At 44.4% G+C, this 23,298-nt stretch overlaps 1 protein-coding gene across 4 annotated transcripts in view; it reads left to right on the top strand.

Moving 5' to 3' along the window:
- Positions 1-22,003, top strand: part of n4bp3 (NEDD4 binding protein 3) — a 30,372-nt gene extending 8,369 nt beyond the window's left edge. Inside the window, exons 2-11 of one of the 4 annotated variants that reach the window (XM_029119288.2) lie at positions 13,283-13,575; positions 14,982-15,153; positions 16,767-16,976; positions 17,181-17,302; positions 17,704-17,896; positions 18,003-18,095; positions 18,730-18,978; positions 19,140-19,395; positions 19,510-19,713; positions 19,756-22,003. In XM_029119288.2, the coding sequence (XP_028975121.2) occupies positions 13,316-13,575; positions 14,982-15,153; positions 16,767-16,976; positions 17,181-17,302; positions 17,704-17,896; positions 18,003-18,095; positions 18,730-18,978; positions 19,140-19,395; positions 19,510-19,713; positions 19,756-20,432 (2,436 nt within the window). In that variant the 5' untranslated portion in view covers positions 13,283-13,315 and the 3' untranslated portion in view covers positions 20,433-22,003. Of the gene's footprint in view, positions 1-9,387; positions 10,121-13,282; positions 13,576-14,981; positions 15,154-16,766; positions 16,977-17,180; positions 17,303-17,703; positions 17,897-18,002; positions 18,096-18,729; positions 18,979-19,139; positions 19,396-19,509 lie in introns of those variants that run through there. The other 3 variants (XM_029119286.2, XM_029119287.2, XM_013133436.4) reach the window with 3 other exon arrangements.
- Positions 22,004-23,298: the final 1,295 nt, after the last annotated feature.

The following is a 23,298-nucleotide window of genomic DNA, read 5'->3' as shown; positions in this document are numbered from 1 at the left end:
TAGGTTAGGATGGTGGGGACAGTACAACAAAAGGATAGGTTAGGATGGGGGCTACAACACAACAAAAGGATAGGTTAGGATGGGGGGACAGTACAACAAAAGGATAGGTTAGGATGGTGGGGACAGTACAACAAAAGGATAGGTTAGGATGGGGGGTACAACACAACAAAAGGATAGGTTAGGATGGTGGGGACAGTACAACAAAAGGATAGGTTAGGATGGGGGGTACAACACAACAAAAGGATAGGTTAGGATGGGGGGACAGTACAACAAAAGGATAGGTGAGGATGTGGGGGACAGCACAACAAAAGGATAGTTGAGGATCGGGGGGACAGTATAGCAAAAGGATCGGTTAGGATGGTGGGGACAGTACAACAAAAGGATAGTTGAGGATCGGGGGGGACAGTACAACAAAAGGATAGGTGAGGATGGGGGGGACAGTACAACAAAAGAGAGATCAGGTTACCAATTAGTAATGCTTCATTCTATTACAATTCTCTATTTTTAAAGGAATGGAACGGGGAGGAACTTGTCTGAATTTGGCCAATAGAAAGTCTTGCGAAGTCACCCAGCTCAATGATTCCACTCCAGGTGTGACGGCTATGACCCCAAGAGAGCACAGAGTAGAGGATATGATCACTGGTGGTGTCTGGCTGCTCTGGCTTACAAGTGGGGGGAGATAGCCCCTGCTGAGCCCCCCTTCCATCACAGCCACAGAGAGGGAAGATCAGGTGGTAGGGACAGTTGTGGGTGAAAGCAAAGGTGTGAGGGAAGACAGTGAGAAAGAGAGCCAGCAAGAAGAGAGAGGGTGAGCAAGGGACCAGGAGGAGAGAACTGCAATCACAGCTTTATTCAGTGGCTGGTGAAAAAACTGTGTTCTTTCCTTCAGTTTAATAGGTGAGTGTTGTGTTAATGGGACTCTGTAAGTGTTATAAAAATGGGACACATGCACAGAGTTTAATGAAAAATACATAATGTCCCCAGTTGTACCATTTCCACAGTAACCTATGTAATGTATGCTCACAAGATACTTTAGCGGTTCATCCACAAGCTGTTGCTTACTATAGTTAAAAGTATGTTCTTTTATGTGCTTCTAGATTGGTAGGCTAACAGACATATAAATGCAGCAGTCCTTAAGGTAGATATGATCCTAGTTTGAAAGATACTAATCATCAGTCATACAAAGCCTCAGGAAATTAGTGTAGTTTCATGTATGTTTAAGTAGTCTGCTCTCGGCATGCAGTGAACCAAGTGTTCATCCCCTTTCATGCTGTATGCCCTTTAGGAAAATAGACTTTAGTTCAAATAGATTTTACAGAGCTTGGAGGGGGATGGGGAGTTGTGAAAAAATGTTGGCCCAGAAAGCTAATTGGCAATTGCATTTGGAAGTTTCTAGTGGACATTTTAACATAAATGGGACATGGGTATAATCCTGCCTCTAAAGATAACATTTTGAAACAATAAAATGACTTTTCTACTCCCTTTCTCTTACCAAAGGAGAATAGAATTAGCTCATCCACATTAATACATTTGGGTTTTAAGGGACGTCGAAGTAATGCAAGTGTCTAAAGAAAGAACGGTGAGACTACTAATAAATTCAAACGGATAGATGGACCATCAAGTACGTTTCAATAGGGATCTCACATGTTTTTGAAAAACATTCCCTAAAGACATCTCACTGGGTGAGGCCTTTCTGAGGCAGTGGTCTTTGTTTACCACCAAAACATCTTCATTTACTGACTAGCAGGAAGTAACAAGCACATTGTCTCTGTTAGCAATGCTCCTTTTGCCTATAGCAGACATTTGAACTGTGGAATGGAGACAACATGGAGAATGTGTGAAGCACAATGCTACTGGTGAGGGATGGAACTCCTGTTGTGACGCCTGTCTTGAAAACCCTAACGAGGTCTCTTCCTGTCACCTGCAAATAGTCCTTTATTGAAGCTGCTTTAGTGTTTCTAGGCTTACGTCAGTAGCCTTGTGTTACATTAGGAATTCCCCCTGTTAACTCAATGTAATGATCAGTCGTCAGACTACTAGTCAGGCCTGAGTTTCTGTTTGTTGATTCTCTCCCAGTTTCTGGTGGCATTTGCAACCATTATGTTCCCAGTATTACTGACTATTTTTAATGACAGTGAAACATATTAGTAGTATCATATTGGGATAATAATTTGTTTATAATATTAATGTGTTATTGTTTTGACAATAGTGTAATGTTACAGTATTTTTGTGCTTGTTTGCTGTACCTCCACCAAAACCTCTTGTTTTTACTTCATACTGTAGCATGTTCTTAATTTTCATTTTATAAAGGGCCCAAATGTGCTTGCAGCGGTTAATATACGGTTCCAGAAAGTATTCAAAACCCTTCACATTCATTATTGTTGTTTAAAAGGCTTCATTTATAATTGCTTTTTTTATCTTTATGGCCATCGATCAGCTTACAATACCCCATGATGACTATGGAAAGACATGTTTTTAGAAATGTGTGTGAGTGTGGGAGTTTGCTTTGGAGGTGCTTCTCAGAGACAGGGACTGGGAGTCTGGTCAGGATTGAGGGAAGGACGAACAGTGCAAAATACAGAAAGGTCCTTAAAGAAAACCTGATCTGGAGTACAGACCACAGTTTGAGGTGAATATTCGTCTTTCAGCACGACAACAACCCAAAGCACACAGCCATGATGTGGCCTGGAGTGGTTTCAGAGCAAGTCTGTGAATGCCATCTGGGGGAAATCTGAGGATTGCAGTTCACAGACACTCCCCATCAAATCTGACAGAGCTTGACAGGAATAAATGATGGGAGCAACTGCCCAAATCAAGGGGTGCAAAGCTGTTAGAGGCAAGACTCAGTTACAATTAGTTATTATCAATAAATTGGTCTAAAAAGGTGTATGCTTTGTCATTATGAGGTAGTGTGTGTAGATTGGTAGCAAAAAATAAATTGAATCTATTGTGAATTACATTTATAAATGTGGAGAAAGCAAAATGGTCTGATTACTTTCCGAAAGTACTGTACATTAAATGCAATAGGGACCCATTGGGTTTTTAGCACATACATTGAATCCACTGTATTCTGAGCTGTAATTCATCATCTTGTTAGTAATATAGACAAAAATGTAGTAATATCAATATAGTAATATGTTAGACCAAAAAAATATTGTCCCAGCATGCTCTATTGCTGGTTCATTGTGAGAGGTATGTTTCCATACCTGTGTTCTTGCGTGTACATTGAGTTATTAATCATATGTTACAAAAACAAATAACCTACACTTCCCTTAACAAATCCAATATGTAAGTGTTACTGAGGCTTCCAGTTTATAGGATTTTGGTAATGTCAGTAATCAACCTTCCAAGTCACTGTCAGGTAGCAACTGGTGATTCAAAATCTTTTGATCATGTTTTTTTGTTGAACAGCAAAGGTAAAAAACACACCAAATAACTATTGTACAGCAAACAGCTGGTATATGATTGTAGAATTTGCTTAACATTTTATGAAAAAAGTTGAGAGAACTATAAATTCAATCACCACTGGTTGGCCTAATATTTGAAACCACGTCTGTTTTATTTTACAATAAAAATGTGTTGTGTTATCAGATGCCTGGTAATTCTCAGTCCTGTTAGCTGTTTTTAAATCAGCAGTTTTAACAAAGTCCTTAACCATGTCTCTGCTCTCTGTGGGTCACATAGCAAAACTTGTTATAGACACCAAACTCTGTTTAATTTGAGAACCGCTGATTCATGCAGAAAGACTGCAAAGTCAACACAGATCATGGTCAATGTTTACCACACACCCTCATGCTTTCCCCTCTCGCTCCATTGCACATTTTCTCTCTATCATCTCACGTTTTCCATCTTTATCCCCCCTGTCCAACCCCCTCCACCGCTCTCCCCACTTCCTCCCTCTTCCCATCCTCCCTCCCTCCTCCAACTCTCTAATACCGCTGACAGTGTCAGATGATAAAGACTAAGGTTAGTAAGTTGCCGAGTGGGACGTAGCCCATCATCGTGGGAAGAACTCCAATCCGAAGCAGATCCATATCAGTTGTTAGCACAAAACCCTGACTGCTATGTGAACCTGTTCCCCCTGCTGCAGGAAACAATGGAGTCCTTTTTAGAGACAACACCCACCAGTCCTCATTCCTCCTGGTTCTGTACAGGTTCAGGTTCCCACATTAGTTTTTGGGTCTATCCCAGACAAGCCCAGAGTTCTGTGGCCCGTGTCAAAAGGTGTCCACTGTAAGGAATAGGGTGCCAGCCTTAGTCTCTCTTCAGTTATTTAGCCAAGTGTCTAAGCTAAGAACACGTCCTTATTTACAGCAATGACCCGCAAGCAATTGGGTTTAACAGTTTTGCTCAGTGTCAGAACGACAGGCTCGGGGTTTAGAATCAGCCACATGGCCCAACGCTCTTGACCACTGAGCCGCCCTGGCGACCCAAACTTATGAAGTTAATTAGGTTCATTTATTAACTTATCCTGGAAAGGGCTCCGCTTTCATGGGTCTGTGAATCTGTCGCTGGAATTATGGGTCATTTTGTCTGCTACCCCAGACAGTCTCAGCATTGTTCTCATGAGAGTCAAAGATGCTGTGTGTGTGTGTGTGTGTGTGTGTGTGTGTGTGTGTCTTGTGCCCGGTGAGGTCCACCCTGTTTGTAGGTAGTACACTCTATTTAGCCTGGCTGTAATTGGACCTTGTCTTAAAGCCTCAGGTCCCTGTACATCCTGGTGGTCTGTAGGTTTGTATCAGTCACCTACCCATTATAGCAGATGTCATCACGGGTGTGGCGAAATCCTTGTGTACCGACTCATAAACGTTGCACTCGGCCAAGTAAACAAACTAACATCTAGAATAAAACAAGAATGATAAAGTCTGCAAAAATACATAAAACGAATCAAACATCTATGAATAGGTAACATGGATTAGAGCCTGTGTGTAAATCCGAAACGATTGGATAGAGGACGTTGTTCAGCAACATGGACTGTTTGTGTGGATGTCGTGTGGCTCAATTCATTCACAAATACTCCTAACTGTAGTGGGTGTAATGGTGCTGCTAGTGGTTGACTGCATGTAGGGACAGAATCCAAATGGACAGAAATACCCAAGTGTGAGTGGGAATTATACCCAGTTCCAGTACTTGCGTCTGCTCAGACGCAGGGAGGACGAACAGCTTTGGGTGCAGGATTGTGCAGCTGTTTAATTAACAGTTTATAGGCAGTTTGCTGGGATGAGTCTGAGTGTCTGCGGGACAGATTGCTGGTTACTGAGAAGCGCGTCACAGGGAAACCGCTGAGGCGTACAGACTGTTTGGGTCCCGATTGAACATTACTGCCCGCCTTGCCCTCCTTGCCCTCCGCCCTCCGGAGGAGAATGTAACCTGTAAGTCTCCTCTCCCCGGCGTCATGTAAGATGTTGAAGGAGGTCAGCTGGCTGCCGATGGCCCTCGCTGCAGATCGTACCATTCATTGCAGTTTACCTGAGCGGCGGGCAGACTCCGACCCAAACCAGTCAATGACTGAGGAGGTTTCCATCCTGTTTGGAGCTGTGTTGACATAGGGTGTAGCGGCGTACATAGCAAACATTCTCTCACTCGCGTTTTCGCCAAAAGTGTTTGTGTGGCCGGCCCAGTTCAGGTCCTCGGGATGTGCTGGCTGAGGATTTTTTTCGATCCGTCTCCAGCGATCCCGTCGGGTGTGCAGCAGGGGTGTGCCCTGTCTCCCATCTCCTCAAGTCCCGATCAGCTCCTGGTTTCTTTGTATGTTGAGGGAGAGGTTGTTCATTTTGGGCTTTAACCTCCCTGCAGGCTGTTTCGTCCTTTTTGGAGATCACACCTGACCACACAACCTTGGCGAGAGGGTCCGTGCGACGCGTTTTTCGGCCACCCTCGCCACCTGGGGTCGGCCCAGGACGTCAAGCAGCCGGTTGTGTGGGGCTCGGTCTCTCCTCGGGTCTCCCGGGTTCCTGATCTGGTTTGGGGTCACAAGAGCAAACGGATGGCTGTTATAACAGATCTACCTGCCCCGTCACTCCTCAGACAACCCTTATTAACCCCGTTTTAACTCAGAGGCCGTATGACCCCACTCCTATTCTTCATATTGTAGTGTAATACAAAAGCATGCAGTCATTGGCTGACGCTGCTCGATAACAGAAATGTGTTTCTTGGCCAGAAGTGGGAAAGGCAAACAAAATGTCCGTCGGTTCTGTTATTGATTCTGTTTATGTGTTCACCTTGATAGCACGATCGCTTGGTTGGATTCACGTATCTGGGAATCCAGATCCCATACACTCAAAGAGTTCAGAGCTGATTGTTTGCGGTGATAGAGGCGGGTGTGTAGAGGGACAAGTGTGATAGGTGAAGGGAAAAGTCACATTCCTTACATTTCTGTTGGTTTGATGATTAATGGAAACTCACTTCTGCAGGTCGTTCTCTGTGTGTCTGGCCAGAGCACTGGTTTATGTGGAGTGTAAAAGGACTGGCTGGGTTCCCTTGTTCAGTAATACCCATGGAACTGGAACCCAGAAGTGTGGCCTTAGAAGACATTCTTACCATATTCTCAGAGTACAACACCAAACCCCAAATAATGCATGCTATGGAATATTTGTTTAGATTGCCAAAAATGACTAAATAACAAAAATCTTAATAGACAAATATTTAATGGAAACATTACATACAAAAAGCATAAATTAGGATGAAGGCGTTTTAAATGTCATTATAGGCTCTGTACAGTGTTGTAAAAAGATGCAAATTGGCACATTAAGAAAGACAAGGGAAGATCAAGCCTTGATTATGGGTTAGGATCACAATGATGTTTGTAGCCTTTTTCTCATGGTAAACATCATTTGTGCACCAGGTCACCAGATTATCTGAAAATAGTAGACATTTTATTTTTCTATCCAGTGGGGTGAGGCCAGGTGCTGCAGACTTTTCCAGTGCTTGTTCCAATTTATTTATCACCCCCCGGCTCTGAGAGAAGAAATGTGTGTTTGTTGACATTTTTCAAACTGCACATTTATAATTTGCATACATATAATAACATTGTATGTTTTCCCCTGGCACTGCTTTCCATTAATTTGTGCATTTATGTACATTATTGTGTTTTACATCAGATGCCCTCTATCAATAAGTGCTTGTGTATCAGTAAGTGTCTGCATGTGTCTGTGCTTAAAGTGTGTCAGACGTTAATCTACGGATGATTCCAGGCCTTCCATGGAGCCCTCTGCCCGGACTAACCTGTCTCTGTTTTCTGCTGGATGATGGATCTCACAGATCTCAGTTAGCCTGCACCAAATTGGTCAAACAGAACATGAATCGATTGATGATAGATTTTTTGTTTTTTCCAGCTTAGTTGGCCTGCGTCTACTAAACATAACAAGCATAACATTCATACACTTCCAACAGTCCCATGAAGAGACACCTCATCCACTGCATGCCACCTTATCCCCTGGATGCCACCTCATCCCCTGCGCGCCGCTCGTCTCTCCAGCCCAGTAGCGCCAGTGTAGATTTGGACAAGCCTTAACATGTCTGAAACAGCATATGACAACCCGAAGAGGACGCAGAAAAATCCTATTTCACATTAAATAAAATAATTAGGTTTGTCTCTCTCACTGCATGAAATGGCACCCTTTTCACTGCTGGTTTATCGCTGACCAGGGCACCAGATCCCCATGTGCCCAGATAAACAGTATTGCACTAAAAGTTTGCCAACAGGCTGTGATTTAGGATGCAGTGTCCCTCCCATCTATAATGAATGTCTTGCTGATTAGATGGCTGCTGCCTGGTTCGGTCTTGCCAGTGTTTTCCAGCAGCACTGCAAGACCAGGAGATGAATTCAGTCATTACGCCCCAGCGTGTAACAGTCCTACTGAGAGTGGAGTGCCGCTTTGTGTTTCCCATCTGCTTTGGTTCCTTTCCTCCTGGTCTCCAGCGCTACACTGCTCAACCACATGGCCGCCATCTTAACTCTGAGTGGAGCAGTTATTTTTGTTACACAATCGCCAAATAATACTCACATCACTTATGTATTCCATTTTGCACAAAGGGTTCACTAAGCCTTGAGGAAAATGTCACACTTGAGCAATTCCACAGTAACGGAATGAGGCCTTTCTTTTTCCAACACCGAAAACATTGAACATTTCAAACATTTCCAACATTGCAGATGCTAATAATATTACAAGGAACTTCCCATGTTGCCCATCCACTGCAAATGTGTTGTTTTTGCTGCTCCGTGTAATTGCCTTGGGTTGTGAGTGACAGCCGGCATCAGGAGTCAGCTTTTAACCTTGCTTAGTCAAACCCCTGTGGAGGCTGGCTGGTTGGTTGGCAGTCTGGGAGAAATAGAGAGAAGTGGAGGGTTGGAATATTAAAGCAGGTGAAGTCAGCATCATGGCTCTGAATATATAATATATGCATGTTGCAGAGCCGCTTTGATCTAATATGACCATATGAATACATTTTCATTAGAGATTGTAAATCCCATGCTGTAGCATAACCATACTGGACCACTTACATAACGTAAATAACTTTTACTATAACCTTTAAATTACTACATATTTTATCAGGTTATGGGTAGACATTTTTAGGTGCAACCCCACACCAACGTGACATGAAATTAATCTGGAGAATAAAATGTAATGTAGAATAGAGAAAAAAGGATCAAGAAAAGGGAGGGGCAGTTTAAATGAAAGCAAAGAGTTCACATCTAATGCGGCAGTGAGTAAGATAGCTTTGTTCTGGTAAGGTTTCATTTAAGTGTATTTACAATAGAAATGTAAACAGCATTATGGGTAATATGGTATGGGGAGGTCCCCGGCATCATGATAATATGGTATGGGGAGGTCCCCGGCATCATAATAATATGGTAAGAGGAGGTCCCCGGCATCATGATAATATGGTACGGGGAGGTCCCTGGATTCATGATAATATGGTATGGGGAGGTCCCCGGCATCATGATAATATGGTATGGGGAGGTCCCCGGCATCATAATTATACGGTACGAGGAGGTCCCCGGCATCATGATGATATGGTAAGGGGACGTCCACGGGCATCGTGATAATATGGTATGGGGAGGTCCCTCGGCATCATGATAATATGGTATGGGGAGGTCCCTCGGCATCATGATAATATGGTATGGGGAGGTCCCTCGGCATCATGATAATATGGTATGGTGAGGTCCCTGGATTCATGATATATGGTATGGTGAGGTCCCAGCCATCATGATAATATGGTATGGTGAGGTTCCTGGCATCATGATAATATGGTATGGTGAGGTCCCTGGAATCATGATAATGTGGTATGGTGAGGTCCCTGGCATCATGATCAAATGGTATGGTGAGATTCCTGGCATCATGATAATATGGTATGGTTAGGTCCCTGGCACCTTCCAGCTGTAATGTTAAAGCTAAAGTGTTTGAGCATGTGTAACAGACATGCCTGGGCTTGTGTTTTGAAAAGCATCTCTGGAATTTTTCCCATCTCCTTCTCCTCCCCTTTCTGCTTCAGTCTGTATCTCAAAGAAATAAATGTATTAGCTAGCAGACAGATTTGAGGGGACTGACATGCAGTCAGACAGAAGAGGGACAGACAGAGGGAGGAATAGAAACAGCTGTGATTGTCATGTGTTCCAATTTCAAGTGGACATCCAGTAGTTGAATCAGTCTCCAAGTGGATAGTTCAGAGTCGTGTAGATGTAAACTCACAGTTTTCCTCCTGAGATATATCTCTTCTAGCAACACAACGAACAGACCACATATTGCAGTGCTTCCTGTTTCATTGAAGCTGAACAGGGAATATTCTAGACCAGTTGTAAGCTCATTGACTTTCATGACATAGGCTAGCCTGAACTTAATAGGGGCACTGGTTTTTAAATGACATTACCACAGGTGATACTAAGACGTGTAAGGCCTGTACATCCTTACATGTTTATCAGGCTGCTTCAGCGCCTCACCAACTGAACTTTGATGTTTGATGTTCTGTTCATGTTTGCTAACGGTGACGCCTTTTGAATCCGGAAACTTCCCAGTTTGTTATGAACATAAATCAATGTTTTGACTTTAAATGAACATCTCAAGGATGAAGACAAACAGTCTTGACCCCTAAGCTGGCTGTGGCCATGGAGTGATTGTGAGTATGTATATTTTATTGTGTTTGTGAGCGTGTATTTTACTGTGTGTGATTCAAGGCCCCTGCTTTGGGAGGTTGACTTTAGCTCGGCTGTAAATCTGTGTGTGTCTCCTGGCTTGTCCTGGCCCATAAACTAGCAGGCAATCACTGAAAACAACCGGATGGAACATTTCTCCAGTCCACACAAGATTTGTGGCCACAGACTGAAAGGATTTTACCCTGCCACCTACCCCACAAATGATTGTATCGGTGGCACTCATCGGTAGAACACACACACACGAACAAACACATACACTCCATCAACAGTCACAGGGCTTGGATAATTGCTTAGTGTGGTATTGACTTTCTAAACCTTGTGTTTTTACCCAATAATTCCAGTCAGGACATTTCATAATTCTTAGCTTCCGTCCTTCTACTCTCACCCCATCCCCCCATTCTTCCACCTCTCTCTATCTCTCACTGTGCTTTCACTCTCCGTTCATCAATTTGTTTTCCTCCAGAGGCTTTCTTTGGCCTTATCTCAAGCTGCTTAAAACAGTGCTAAAAAGTAGCTGACTCTATGTGATTGTTTGCGTCTCTATGGAACAAGTAGGACTAGGCCTGTCACCCGTAACCCATGACACATACTGTAGCTACTAATTAGATGAGTGTGGTAGATGGGCACGGATGAGCAAGTGCATGATCTGTTTGTTCATCACTTCAGGGTGAAGGCAGGGGTTAGTGGTTTGTGGTGGAAACTGTCTGATGGTGGATGAAGGCTTTAGCCAGAGTGGAGGGTTTTAGTGCAGGGAAAGAGTTGGGCTAACTAATCAAGCTCATGAATGTAATCATGAGCACTCTCTCTGTGCCTTTCTCTCCCTCTCTGTCTCTCTCTCACAGATGCACAGTCTCGTTCTCTCTGTCTCTCTCTTTAATCTTCTCCTGGCTAAAAGCCTATAGCTAGTATTTTGATAAATTCTTGTAAATTAGGCCACCAGTTTAAGGACTTAATTGATGTTGACAACAGGAAGCAACAAATGGGTGTGCCCTGCCTATGTACCTGTAGTTCACAGTGTCTAACATTAATGGAAGATCAGGATAGATAGACACGGAGAATCGCTGGATGTGGAAACCATCAAGTCATACACATTTGAATCATTTAAAAGACCAGAGCAATTAGAGTTAAGTGCCTTTCTCGAGGTCACAATGACAGGTGTTTCATTATGTCGGGCATGGGATTGGAACCAGTAACCTCCTTGGTCGCCGGTCAAATTCTTTAAGCGCTAGGCTGTCTGCCTTCCCATAACATTAGAGCTGTGGGGGTATTTATACTAAAGAGATCGCACAATATTACTGGGTCAGCATGAGCAACATCTGTTGTGAATCCGTGTGTGTTTATATCCGTCTGAGTGCATGTTTATGGTGGTAAGTGTTGGCCCGTGCACGCGTGCCTGCTTTCTGGTAGGGCGGGTTGTTTAAGTGGGGTCTTCAGGGTGAAGTCAATAGAGCTCCTTAATAGCTGTCTAGAGGGAGTCTGGGGGTGCAGCAATGAAGGGGGGCGGGGTTGAGGTATGCCCACTTTATATTATGGGTTCATTTGACCTTGCTCCCTCGAACATCGTTCATAGGGCTTGTTGACATCATGGGAAAGAGAATAAACACACTAGATGAACATGACACGGTCTGCATAATAATTTCCACAAAGTTTGAATTCACACCGGCATGTCTGGGGTGGGGGGGCTCGTAAAGATCTGACACGCTACCTTTCGATTTGTCTTGGAAAATGTTGCGTAATGTTAATACAATTCATTTACAGGAAAATATAGGCTTATTCCCTACATCCTGTCCTCTAAGGATAACTAAAGCTAATGTGGTATCGGTAACATTGAACTAGTTATCTAGTTGTGTTAGCACACAAGGCCAGCATGAAACTGCATGGTCATTATTCTGGTCAGGGAAAAACCCCTGCTTGCTATATATAGATGGCTTTAGGTTAAAGCAGATTACACTGTCATGGACGTAGAATAAAAGGCATGGTCAATAGGATGCACAGACTGAATTCATCATATTATTTGAAAGAAGGCAGAAAGGGAATAATTAAGTAGAAACTAAAGCAGTACTGAGCTCGATTAAAAGGAACATTCCTGTCTAGTCCTGCTGCCATTTTTAAAGTACTCAGCCTCTTTATCAGAGCATTAGGATTTACTGTAGTCAGTAGCATCACGGATCGCGAACTCTCTAACACACACACACAAGTTACGTAACAGGCTTCTGATGGTGCATATGTTCTGCTCCTCTTCCCCAAGAGGCTCACACTCTACACCCTGCATCTGTGATCTTCTCTTTTGGTGAAACATCTCATTTATATCTTTTTTGAAACATTGCGGTATCTCTGACAGGAGGGCACAGTCATTTTGGAGGATTTTGAAGGCCAAGTAGCTAAGTGTAGGACAGTGTATTGTTATTTTTAGCATTGAAGAGCTAGTGCTTAGAGTTCAGGTGCAGTGGTGCACATTGCCATTGTTTCCTGAAGGGCTTATGATTCCTGAATCACATCTTAAGATATTAACTACGATAAAGTATTTATTTATTTGGTTTGTCAGGCCAAAATTCAAAGGGTGTGTGGTGGGTCACCGACTACACAAAACAGCTTGGGGAAAAACAGCTGATGACAGAGAAGAGGCACATGTCAGGTCACGTTCCCAGAGAGCAGATCTGAGGCCAGACAGGAACACAGGGAGTATGGCTGGAATTCACATCAACAAGAGACTTGACAGACGACAGATAAGAACTACTGAGCCAGACAGATGAACAGAGAACATATCCCACTAAAGCAGCTTCAGAGTCATGCTAGTTCATTGTTAAAAATAGTTGTTATAGATACAGTCTGGGAATTTGTTATTAACAAAAACACTTTCAAACCTACTGTTTTGGGCTGTATGTATAATATGTTGTTCATATGTGCATAACAATTAGTGTAACAATTAGTGGCCTAGAATCATGGACTGCATTTTTTACTGATCAGATGAACTGAGGAACACTGACAGTTTGGAGGGGAATAACAGTTGGTCATAGTCATTGTTCATGGTTCGTGTTACCGAAGGCAATGTTTGTCAGGTTTTCTTTTTCATCATGTCTGTGTATCTGTTTCTCAACCTCATTCTCTCTTACTCCTCCTCTAACTCAGAGTTCCTACTCGGGCCCACCTGTCGTGTAACCAATGGCAACTTCAGTCCAGACCCTTCCTCTGACCCGCGACCCCAAAAGGAGATTGCTTGACACCTACTGCGAAGCGACACTGCCCACCTCCCTACTGGCCCGGTACAGTATGGGTAGTGTAGGCAGCCTGGTGGAGCGCCCAGCCGGGTCCACTGGTAAAGGCAGCCAGGCTGTTCCCCAAGTGGGACCTAGGCAAACCAACGGAGTATTAAAGAAAAGCTTCAACCAGAGAGAGCTGCTAAACTACCTCAACATCACCAGGTCAGTGAGCTCTCTGATTGGCACAAAATGGCCTCCATGTTTCAGCCCTCAGACAGGTGCTACTCTATAGAGAAACTACACTGATCACCCATAACATTATGACCACTGACAGATGAAGTGAATAACACTGATAATCTTGTTATCATGGCACCTTTCAGTGGGTGAGAGATATTAGGCAGCAAGTGAACATTCTGTCCTCAAAGTGGAAAAATGGGCAAGTATAAGGATCTGAACAACTTTGACAAGGGCCAAATTGTGATGGCTAGACGACTGGGTCAGAGCATCTCCAAAGCTGCAGCCATTGTGGGGTGTTCCCTGTCTGCAGTGGTCAGTACCTATCAAAAGTGGTCAGAGGAAGGAAAAGAACCGGCGATGGGGTCATGGGCGCACAAGGCTCAGTGACGCCCGTGGGGAGCGAAGGCCCCCCTGAGGTCCGATCTAACAGACGAGCTACTGTAGATCAAATTGTTCAAAAAGTGAATGCTGGTACTGATAGAAATGTGTCAGAACACACAGTCCATTGCAGTTTGTTGCATATGGGGCTGCGTAGCCGCAGACCAGTCAGGGTGCCCATGTTGACCCCTGCTGAAAGCGCCTACAACGGGCATGTGAGCATCAGAACTGGAACACGAAGCAATGGAAGAAGGTGGCCAGGTCTGATGAGTCACATTTCCTTTTACATCACGTGGATGGCCGTGTGCGTGTGCGTCGCTTACCTGGAGAACACATCGCACCAGGACGCACTATGGTAAGAAGGCAAGCCAGTGGAGGCAGTGTGATGCTTTGGGCAATGTTCTGCTGGGAAACCTTGGGTCCTGTCATTCATGTGGATGCAAATTTGACACGTACCACCTACCTAAGCATTGTTGCAGACCATGTGTACCCTTTCATGGCAACAGTATTCCCTGATGGCATTGGCCTCTTTCAGCAGGATAATGCACCCTGCCAAAAAGCAAAAGTGGTTCAGGAATGGTTTGAGGAACACAACAAGTTCAGTGAGTGAATTTGGCCTCCAAATTCTCCAGATCTCAATCCAATCGAGCATCTGTTGGATGTGCTGGACAAACAGGTCCGATTCGTGGAGGCCCCACCTCGCAACTTACAGGACTAAAAGGATCTGCTGCTAATGTCTTGTGTCTAGTGGAGTCCATGCCTTTACGGGTCAGGGCTGTTTTGGCAGCAAAAGGGGAACCTACACAATATTAGGCAGGTGGTCATAATGTTATGGCTGATCGGTGTATTTTCTATGTATGACGTTTAGACTCAGGAACTAGTAAAAGTTGGCTGTTTCAAACAAGAAGGATGAAATTGAGGCTAGAATAACAGAAATGTTGTATCATAACAAGCAGGCATTGTTAAGGATAACCATCAAAAGAAATGTAAGCATTTCTAATGATCACCACCAGGAAGGAGCCCAGAGCCGGCAGTGGCTCTGGCAGCAGCAGGAAGGACATGTTCTCCAGCATGCAGTCAATTAAAAGGGAGCAAGAGGAGGAGAACATCCACACCAAAGTCTACCATAAAGACGGAACGGAAGTCAACATTTCAAAAAACATAATGGGGGGGAAATACGAGAAGGTGAGAAGAAGGCCTAGTTATCAAACAAGCATATAGGAATGGACATATAAAGTGGCTTCAGAAAGTATTCAGACTCCTTCGTTTACTCCATATTTGATTGTTTTCTAAACTGAATTAACCATAACGATGCCATCAATCTACACACAATGCAAACCCAAATGATGACGTAAATTTTTTTTGAAAATAAAAAGTAAATATGATATATCATTATATGTATTTTGTATGTATTCACACTGCCAGATTGGATGAGGAGTGTCTGTGAACTACAATCTTCAGGTGCCCCCACAGCACAGATGTTCAAATTAGTTCAGGTCCAGGCTTTGGCTGGCCCACGTAAAGACATTCACAGACGTATCCTTAAACCGTTTCGGCGAGGTCCTTTGCACTCTGGATCAAGAACCCCTCTATATTTAGCTAATTTAATCTTTCCCTCAATCCTGACCAGTCTCCCAGTCCATGCCACTGAGAAGCATCCCCACAGCATGATGCTCCCACCACTATGCTTACTGTAGGGATGGTATTAGCCAGGTGATGATCAGTAACTCGTTTTTGCCTGAAGAAATGCTTGGAATTCAGGCCTAATGGTTTGATCTTGGTCTCATCTGACCCAAAAATATTTTTCCTCAGATCTGAGCCACAACACACTGTAAAGTGTGGGACCTTACTCAGACAAGTGTGTGCCTTTGTAAATCCTGCCCAATCAATTGAATTTGCCACAGGTCAGCTCCTATCAAGTTTCAGAGACATCTCAAGGATGACCAAAGAACACAGGATGCATTTGAGCTCAATTTGCAGTGTCATGGCATAGGGTCTGAATGCTTATGAGATACTCAGTTTTTCCTTTCAATACATACAAACATTTTGACTAAACATGTTTTATTTTGCATTACGGAGCATTGTGTCTAGATTGATGGCAAAAACTGAAGTCTAACACAATAAAATGTGGAGAAAGTGCAGGTGTCTGAATACGTTCGAAGCCACAGTACAAACAATGCCTTTGCTATGAAGAACGGGCTGACTCAGTGACAGCATGTGATTAACGACATCCCAGTGGTGTTTATGTGTGCTTGCATAATTAAATGCTGCCTGTTATTAGCTGTCTTGGCGGGAGGGGATGTTTTAAATTGGTCTGCATTAAAGTCCTTCCTCAGGACAATCTATCAATCAGAGGGAACAGCTCTCAGTGTTGTCTTGTCGCTGGTGTAAAACACACAGTCCCTCCAGCTGTCCTTGTACAGATTGAGTAGTGCCCCTGGGTGAGTTTATGGCTGTAATCATACCGGGACCCATTTTATCTGGATGTATAATAACAGTCCTGAGACATAACACAGAGACTGGAGGGAGCTTGAAAAACTGTATTGATCAAATAGAAACATTGTGACCAATAGTGATCTATAGATTCTTGCCTGAATAAAACAGTAAGTAGTCTCTCCATCTTGCACTCTCCATCACTACCTATCTCCTATTTCTTTCTCTTTTTCTCCACGTTCCTCTTAATCAACTCTACCCTTCGTACTCTCTGTTCTCTCCCTTCTTTCTCTAATCCTCCTTTCTTTTTCTCTGTCTCTCTGTGATGTTAGATGCTAATCCTTTCACTCTCTCTATTCATCTAGTCTCACGTCAGGCCCTCTGCCTTTAAGCCTGTCACCCCTAAGAACTTCAGCTCCATGCAGAATCTCTACCCATCCAAGATGGAGGACTCAGAGCCTGGCCTTTCCAACGGGCTCCACCGAGCCTACGCACACACCCCTAAAGCCGTCTCCACCTCTTCCTCCTCGCCCTCGCCCTCCCGCCACGAAGGCCCCACATCAAGCAGAACCAAGGTGCCCTAAGACAAGGCGCCGTTGTAGTCTGGACCTAATGTGTGTCACTGATTATCTTTTTAACACGTCTGAAATGGGCCTTTGTCGAAACAGTAAAAATGGAACGGGATTGTTACCCCAAAAAAAAGACGTCGTTATAAGTTTTAGTGTTCCATGGATTTGGATGCTGCTGCGATAACCGTTAATGTTGTGGTTCTGCTCCAGGCGGTGGTGTCGATGCGCGGTCTAAGTCAGGACGAAGATAACCTGTCGGACTCTGGTCATCACTCTATGAACAGTCTTCCTCCTTACAGACCTCCCTTCAGACCACATCTGGCTCAAATCAGGTACACCACCATGCTTCACCGTAGGGGTGGTATTACCCGGGTACCCTGTTTTCACCATACATAACCCTTACATACATAACCCTTACATACATAACCCTTACATACATAACCCTTGACATTCAGGCCTACTTCCATTTCCATTTTCACGCTCTGGAGTGGCCACTCCACATACTGGCCTGATTGATCGTGATGGTTGTCCTTCTGGCAAGTCCTTGTAGTTTTACAATCGACGTGAGATTGTAAGACTACAACAGAAATGACAACCAGAGATGTAAAGGCCATTTGCATCTGCAGCAACTTGACATTCCGGCGGTCTGGAAAGGTGATGATAATTGATGCTGACAAAGATGGGAACAAGGAGGACAATTGTAATGACGATGCACATCTCTTCTCACTCTCAGTGCCTCCATGGGCCACATCAATGCCATTGGCTCTCTGGATCGAGCGTCAAAGGTCGTCAGGCCATCGGGGGTCGCCATGGGGGACATGGCCACGTCTTGTCGTAGCATGGCAACTCTCAGCCGCCTGGTGCCTTACGGAGGAGAGGCTCCGCCCCCTTACGAACAGTCGTTGTCGCTCTCTGTAGAGGAGGTGGTGAGTGGAGTGGGGGGTGGGGTAGCGGTTTGATTGATTTTCATTGGTTCCATCGATTGTCTGCCTGATTTCATCGGTTGAGTAATTGATTGCTTCACCTGTTCAGGTGCGTGATCTGGAGGAGAGGCTGGTCGAGAAGGAACATGAGCTGAAACAGGTGAGGAGAAACCTGGACGAGAGTGAAGGAGCCATCGCGCAGGTGAGTTGGAAAGAAGACCTGTGTGTGTGTGTGTGTGTGTGTGTGTGTGTGTATACAGATGGGTCAAAATTAAAGGAAAAACCTTTGTTATGATGCACTGCAACCCTACTATAAGGGTAGTGGTCGATGGACTGTTCTTGCTGACACAGATCACGTCCTGCATTGATATTCTCAGTCACCTGGGAAAGAGTTTCTCTTTAATAGTAATGCACGAGCATCACGGTCATCCAATGTGCGCTTCCCACCACAAATTCCAACCCTAATTACTGATGTCTTTCCCATGGATCTAAATGCAGATAACTCTAGTCACTGTTCATATTGAAACACTAGCCAGTTGAGTAGTCTTTGTGACTCAAGCTTCTGCCATCCGTGTCCTAATAATGAACTTTGTAAGTGTTCCTCCTGTCTTTGTAAGTCACTTTCCTCCATCCAAACTCACGTTCAGCTGGGCCTGATCAACATTTTTATACGTGCCACAGGGCGTGGTAGGATGTTAAATGCTCAATTGTATCATGCAGTACACCTGCATGAAAGCATCTGCAATTCTTATGTTCCTCTACTCATTTATTCAGGTTTTTCCTTTAGTTTGTCACCCGTCTATATGCATATAAATCTCTATCCCGGTTCCTTGCAGGTGTTTGAAGGTAAACAGCGTCTATGGGAGAAGGAAGTGGAGGAGCTGAAACACCTGTATGCCGCCAAGCTGCGGCAGGTTTCCCAGCATGCTCAGCGTTCCCAGCGTGCAATGCAGTTGCAGCTGAACAAAGCCCAACAGGAGAAGAACAGGCTGCAGGAGAAACTTGACGCTGTGAGGAAGGAGAATGAGGGAGAGGAACCAGCCCTGAAGGGAACCAGCCCCACCCTGGAGGAAACACAGTGGCAGGTGAGGGGGTATGGGGGAGGAGAGGGCCAGTTGAGTGGGGAGTAGGAGGATAGAGAAGAGAGGAGACTGGAGAAGGACTGGTGGGCAGTGCGAAGTTTACCTACATATAACGGTGAAAACTGTTTTCTTTAGCATCCTCTTTACCACTCTCCCCCTCTCAGGTGTGTCAGAAGTCAGGTGAGATCTCATTGCTGAAGCAGCAGCTTCGGGATTCCCAGGCCGAGGTGACCAGCAAGCTGTCAGAGCTGTTCCAACTGAAGACCCAACTCCGAGAGTGCAGAGCAGAACTGCGAAACCGTGAGGAACAGATAAACACGCTGAAGACGGCCCTGCAGGGGTTGCAACCACGGCGACAGGGGAAAGATGATGCAGAGGATTGTGGGACATTGGGTTCTCGGGGATCAGGAGGAGCCCCAGGTATACTGATATTATCATGTTTAGTTTCATTTGATTCATTTGGGTTTGAGACAAATGTTACTGTGTTGGCCAATTAGCTAATTGCAGATGTCACTGTCTCCCATCTCTCTTCAGGGTCCACGGAAGAGCGTCTGCGAGCAGAGCTGTTGCTGGAGCGTCGTCAGAGCGAGGCCCAGGCCACAGCCTTCGAGGAGGAGAGACAGACGTGGCAGACTGAAAAGGAGAAGGTTATCCGCTATCAGAGGGAACTGCAGGCCAACTACCTGGACATGTTCCACCGCAACGAACTACTGGACAGGGAACTACAGCACCTCAGAGGAGCAGGAGGAACGCTGGACAGGGAACTACAGCACCTCAGAGGAGCAGGAGGAACGCTGGACAGGGAACTACAGCACCTCAGAGGAGCAGGAGGAACGCTGGACAGGGAACTAGAGCAGTTCGGAGGAGCAGGAGGAACGCTGGACAGGGAACTACAGCACCTCGGAGGAGCAGGAGGAACGCTGGACAGGGAACTACAGCACCTCAGAGGAGCAGGAGGAACGCTGGACAGGGAACTACAGCACCTCAGAGGAGCAGGAGGAACGCTGGACAGGGAACTACAGCACCTCAGAGGAGCAGGAAGAACGCTGGACAGGGAACTAGAGCAGTTCGGAGGAGCAGGAGGAACGCTGGACAGGGAACTACAGCAGTTCGGAGGAGCAGGAGGAACACTGGACAGGGAACTACAGCATTTCGGAGGAGCAGGAGGAACGCTGGACAGGGAAATACAGCACCTCAGAGGAGCAGGAGGAATGCTGGACAGGGAACTACAGCAGTTCGGAGGAGCAGGAGGAACGCTGGAAAGGGAACTGAGGGTAGGAAAAGGAGAAAGAGGAGGACAAGAGATGGAGGACTACAGTAACAAGTCACTGAAGAGGGAAGGGCAGGAGGTGAAGCGAGGAGGGAGTGGAAGAGGAGAGGGAGAGCGAGGAGACCAGGACAGTAAACCTCCCTCTGTTCTTCCATGGATAGAGAGGATAGAGTCATCTGAGATCTGACTGAGGAGACACTAGTAGAGAAGACACAGGAGGGTCCCATTACAAACCAAATCCTATTCCTAAAATAACTCTGCTCTCCTATACACATACACCCGTTTGAACGAGACTGAACAGTGTGCGATGTTACCAGCAGTACAACGGTACACTCTCAGAGAAAGTCATTTCCACTTCCTTCTTCCTGTTTTAGTTCACCAATCAGTGACAGTGCCTAGAGTCGAGAACACTGTACATTCCATGAAGCATGACGCTGACCAATCAAATTTTTGAGGACTACTCGTATGTACCAATACTAATAACCTATTTGTAAATTGAAAACACTTTGTTCTTTGTGTATATAATCAAACCAGTTCTTTTGTGTGGGTTTGCCAGTTGAACCTCAAAGACTTGGGCAACGTCAGGGTACTCAAAAGTAGGGCACTGTCAACCCTACTCTTACTGTACCTTAGTATTTGATGTGTCCAAAGCATCTAGAGGGATTTGGGGTTCTACCCAGTACACTGGTTGTTGCTGGAGCTTTCAGGCATCTTTTAAAATATCTGTGGTGCATGCAGTAGGACGTTCAGTGTCCTCTTCAGCCAGGGAGCTTCCAGGGTACTGGGCTCAGACGGGATAGGGTGTACCACTGATTTAAGTAGGATTACTAGACCATCCGAGGCTACAACATTGATGCTATTAAGATCATTAACGGGGAATTTTAGTGTTGATTCTATCTGTGGAGCTGCTGTACTGGAGAATGCATTCAATTGAGGCATGTATATAATGACAAACAGTGGTAGGGCTTGAAATGGAGCCATTAGGTTGCATTTATACAAAGAACATTCTGGTTCTTTTGACCAATTAGATGCCAATTTCTAGTAAAACACATCAGAATTGTGCTCCCTGCCCAAACACCGCCTCGTTGATGACAATGTTTGGGTAAAAGCACCCGTCAAAGAGGAAATCCTTTATGGTGAAACTGCCAAGTTCGCTTGGGATATTACAAGTTACTGAAAACAAACGGAACGCTGTTTTTGCCTCTGATATTATTGCACACACAGCAGTTTTATTTTTCCTTAAACAAAAATTATACCAAGCCGCTTTGTGCAACTTATTTTTGAACATGGAACTAAATCATTCACAGAGACCTGGGGCAGACTGTGGTGCTGTTTCCCTTAACACATATTCCATCTTTAACTACACAGTACTTAGAAGATTACTGTATGGAGGATGTTTTATGGAAAGAAAAGTTTTCTGAAGATATATTTATTTTTTTGATTGAATTTTTTTCTCTTCCAATATCAGTATCCAATATTATAATCTGTATATAGTTGTTATTTGGAGATATTATTGTAGTTCATAAGCATGTACTGTCTGAGTAAAGTAAACTTTGAATGAATGGCCAACAAAATCTTAATTATCTGGTCATTTCCCTGCATCAGATTATACTGAAAATACAAAGTCCTTCCTGGCCAGCCTGTATCATTAAGACAAGTTCTGCACTATACTCATACCACTGGAATGAAATGTATATACATATTATATACCATTATGTTGGTTCTGAATTTGTATAATAAATATTTACAAGTACTGTATCAAGTGGTGTGAGATCATCTTTGATGTTATGTTGGTTGTTGAATGTATGAGGTTATAAACTTGTTGCTTTGAATCCAAACTACTGATTGATAGGCATGGTTTATGAGACACTATACCACACATACGACAACACAGCACATTTACACATCTGCTCTAATTGCATTGGTAACCAATCGCAATAAGGCCTCTTGGGAGTTTGTGTTATATTGCCAATATACCACTGGTTAAGTGCAGTGTCCAGGCACTCCATGATGCCTAGGAAAAGCTCTTAGCTTTGGTATATTGGCCATATTCCCCCTTTGTGGAATTATGGTATGTATGTACACACCCTTGTGCCTTATTGCTTAATTATACACAAGTCCTTCAACAGGAATAGGGCTGATGACCAGCCTTCAATGACTAGTGTGAAACATTGCAACACTAAAGTGATCAGCATTATTAACAACTGGATCTACCTCCGACATGACCCAGCTTGAAACACTCTACCCCGTTAAACCGACATGACCCAGCTTGAAACACACTACCCCCGTTAAACCGACATGACCCAGCTTGAAACACACTACCCCCTGTTAAACCGACATGACCCAGCTTGAAACACACTACCCCCCGTTAAACCGACATGACCCAGCTTGAAACACACTACCCCCCGTTAAACCGACATGACCCAGCTTGAAACACACTACCCCTGTTAAACCGACATGACCCAGCTTGAAACACACTACCCCCCGTTAAACCGACATGACCCAGCTTGAAACACACTACCCCCCGTTAAACCGACATGACCCAGCTTGAAACACACTACCCCCCGTTAAACCGCGACAATACGATGGTCACAGAATTCCTTCTGGACACACTGACGACAAAGAATGAATAATTAAATTTAGCATAAAAGACAGAGCATACTAACAAAAACATTGTATTAAAGATGGCTAAAACATTATTTAAGGGTTAATAAAAGGCAGAAGAAAACAAAGATTTTTAGCCTAGATTTAAAAGTGGTCAATGTTGGAGCAAGTCTTAAGATTTACTCACATTTTGTTTCAACTGCGCAGCATAACGACTAAATGCTTCCTCGCCACCAACCTTAGTCTGGGAATGGTTAGCAGACAAGACCCTGATGACCTAAGGGATCGAGAGGGTTCATACTAAGAGAGTTGGTCTGAGATGTAACTTAGCCCTGAACCATTCAGTGATTTATAGACGAGTAGCAGTATGTTAAAGTAAATTCTATGACATAGATACAGTGCAGGAGAAAGGCCAATAGAAAAGGAAATAGGCTTTGGAGTCTGGAAAG

The sequence above is a fragment of the Esox lucius genome, chromosome 4, assembly GCF_011004845.1.
Source record: "Esox lucius isolate fEsoLuc1 chromosome 4, fEsoLuc1.pri, whole genome shotgun sequence".
Classification (NCBI taxonomy): Eukaryota; Metazoa; Chordata; class Actinopteri; order Esociformes; family Esocidae; genus Esox; species Esox lucius.
The sequence above is the reverse complement of the archived record's forward strand: the minus strand, read 5'-3'. Positions and strand labels throughout refer to the sequence as shown.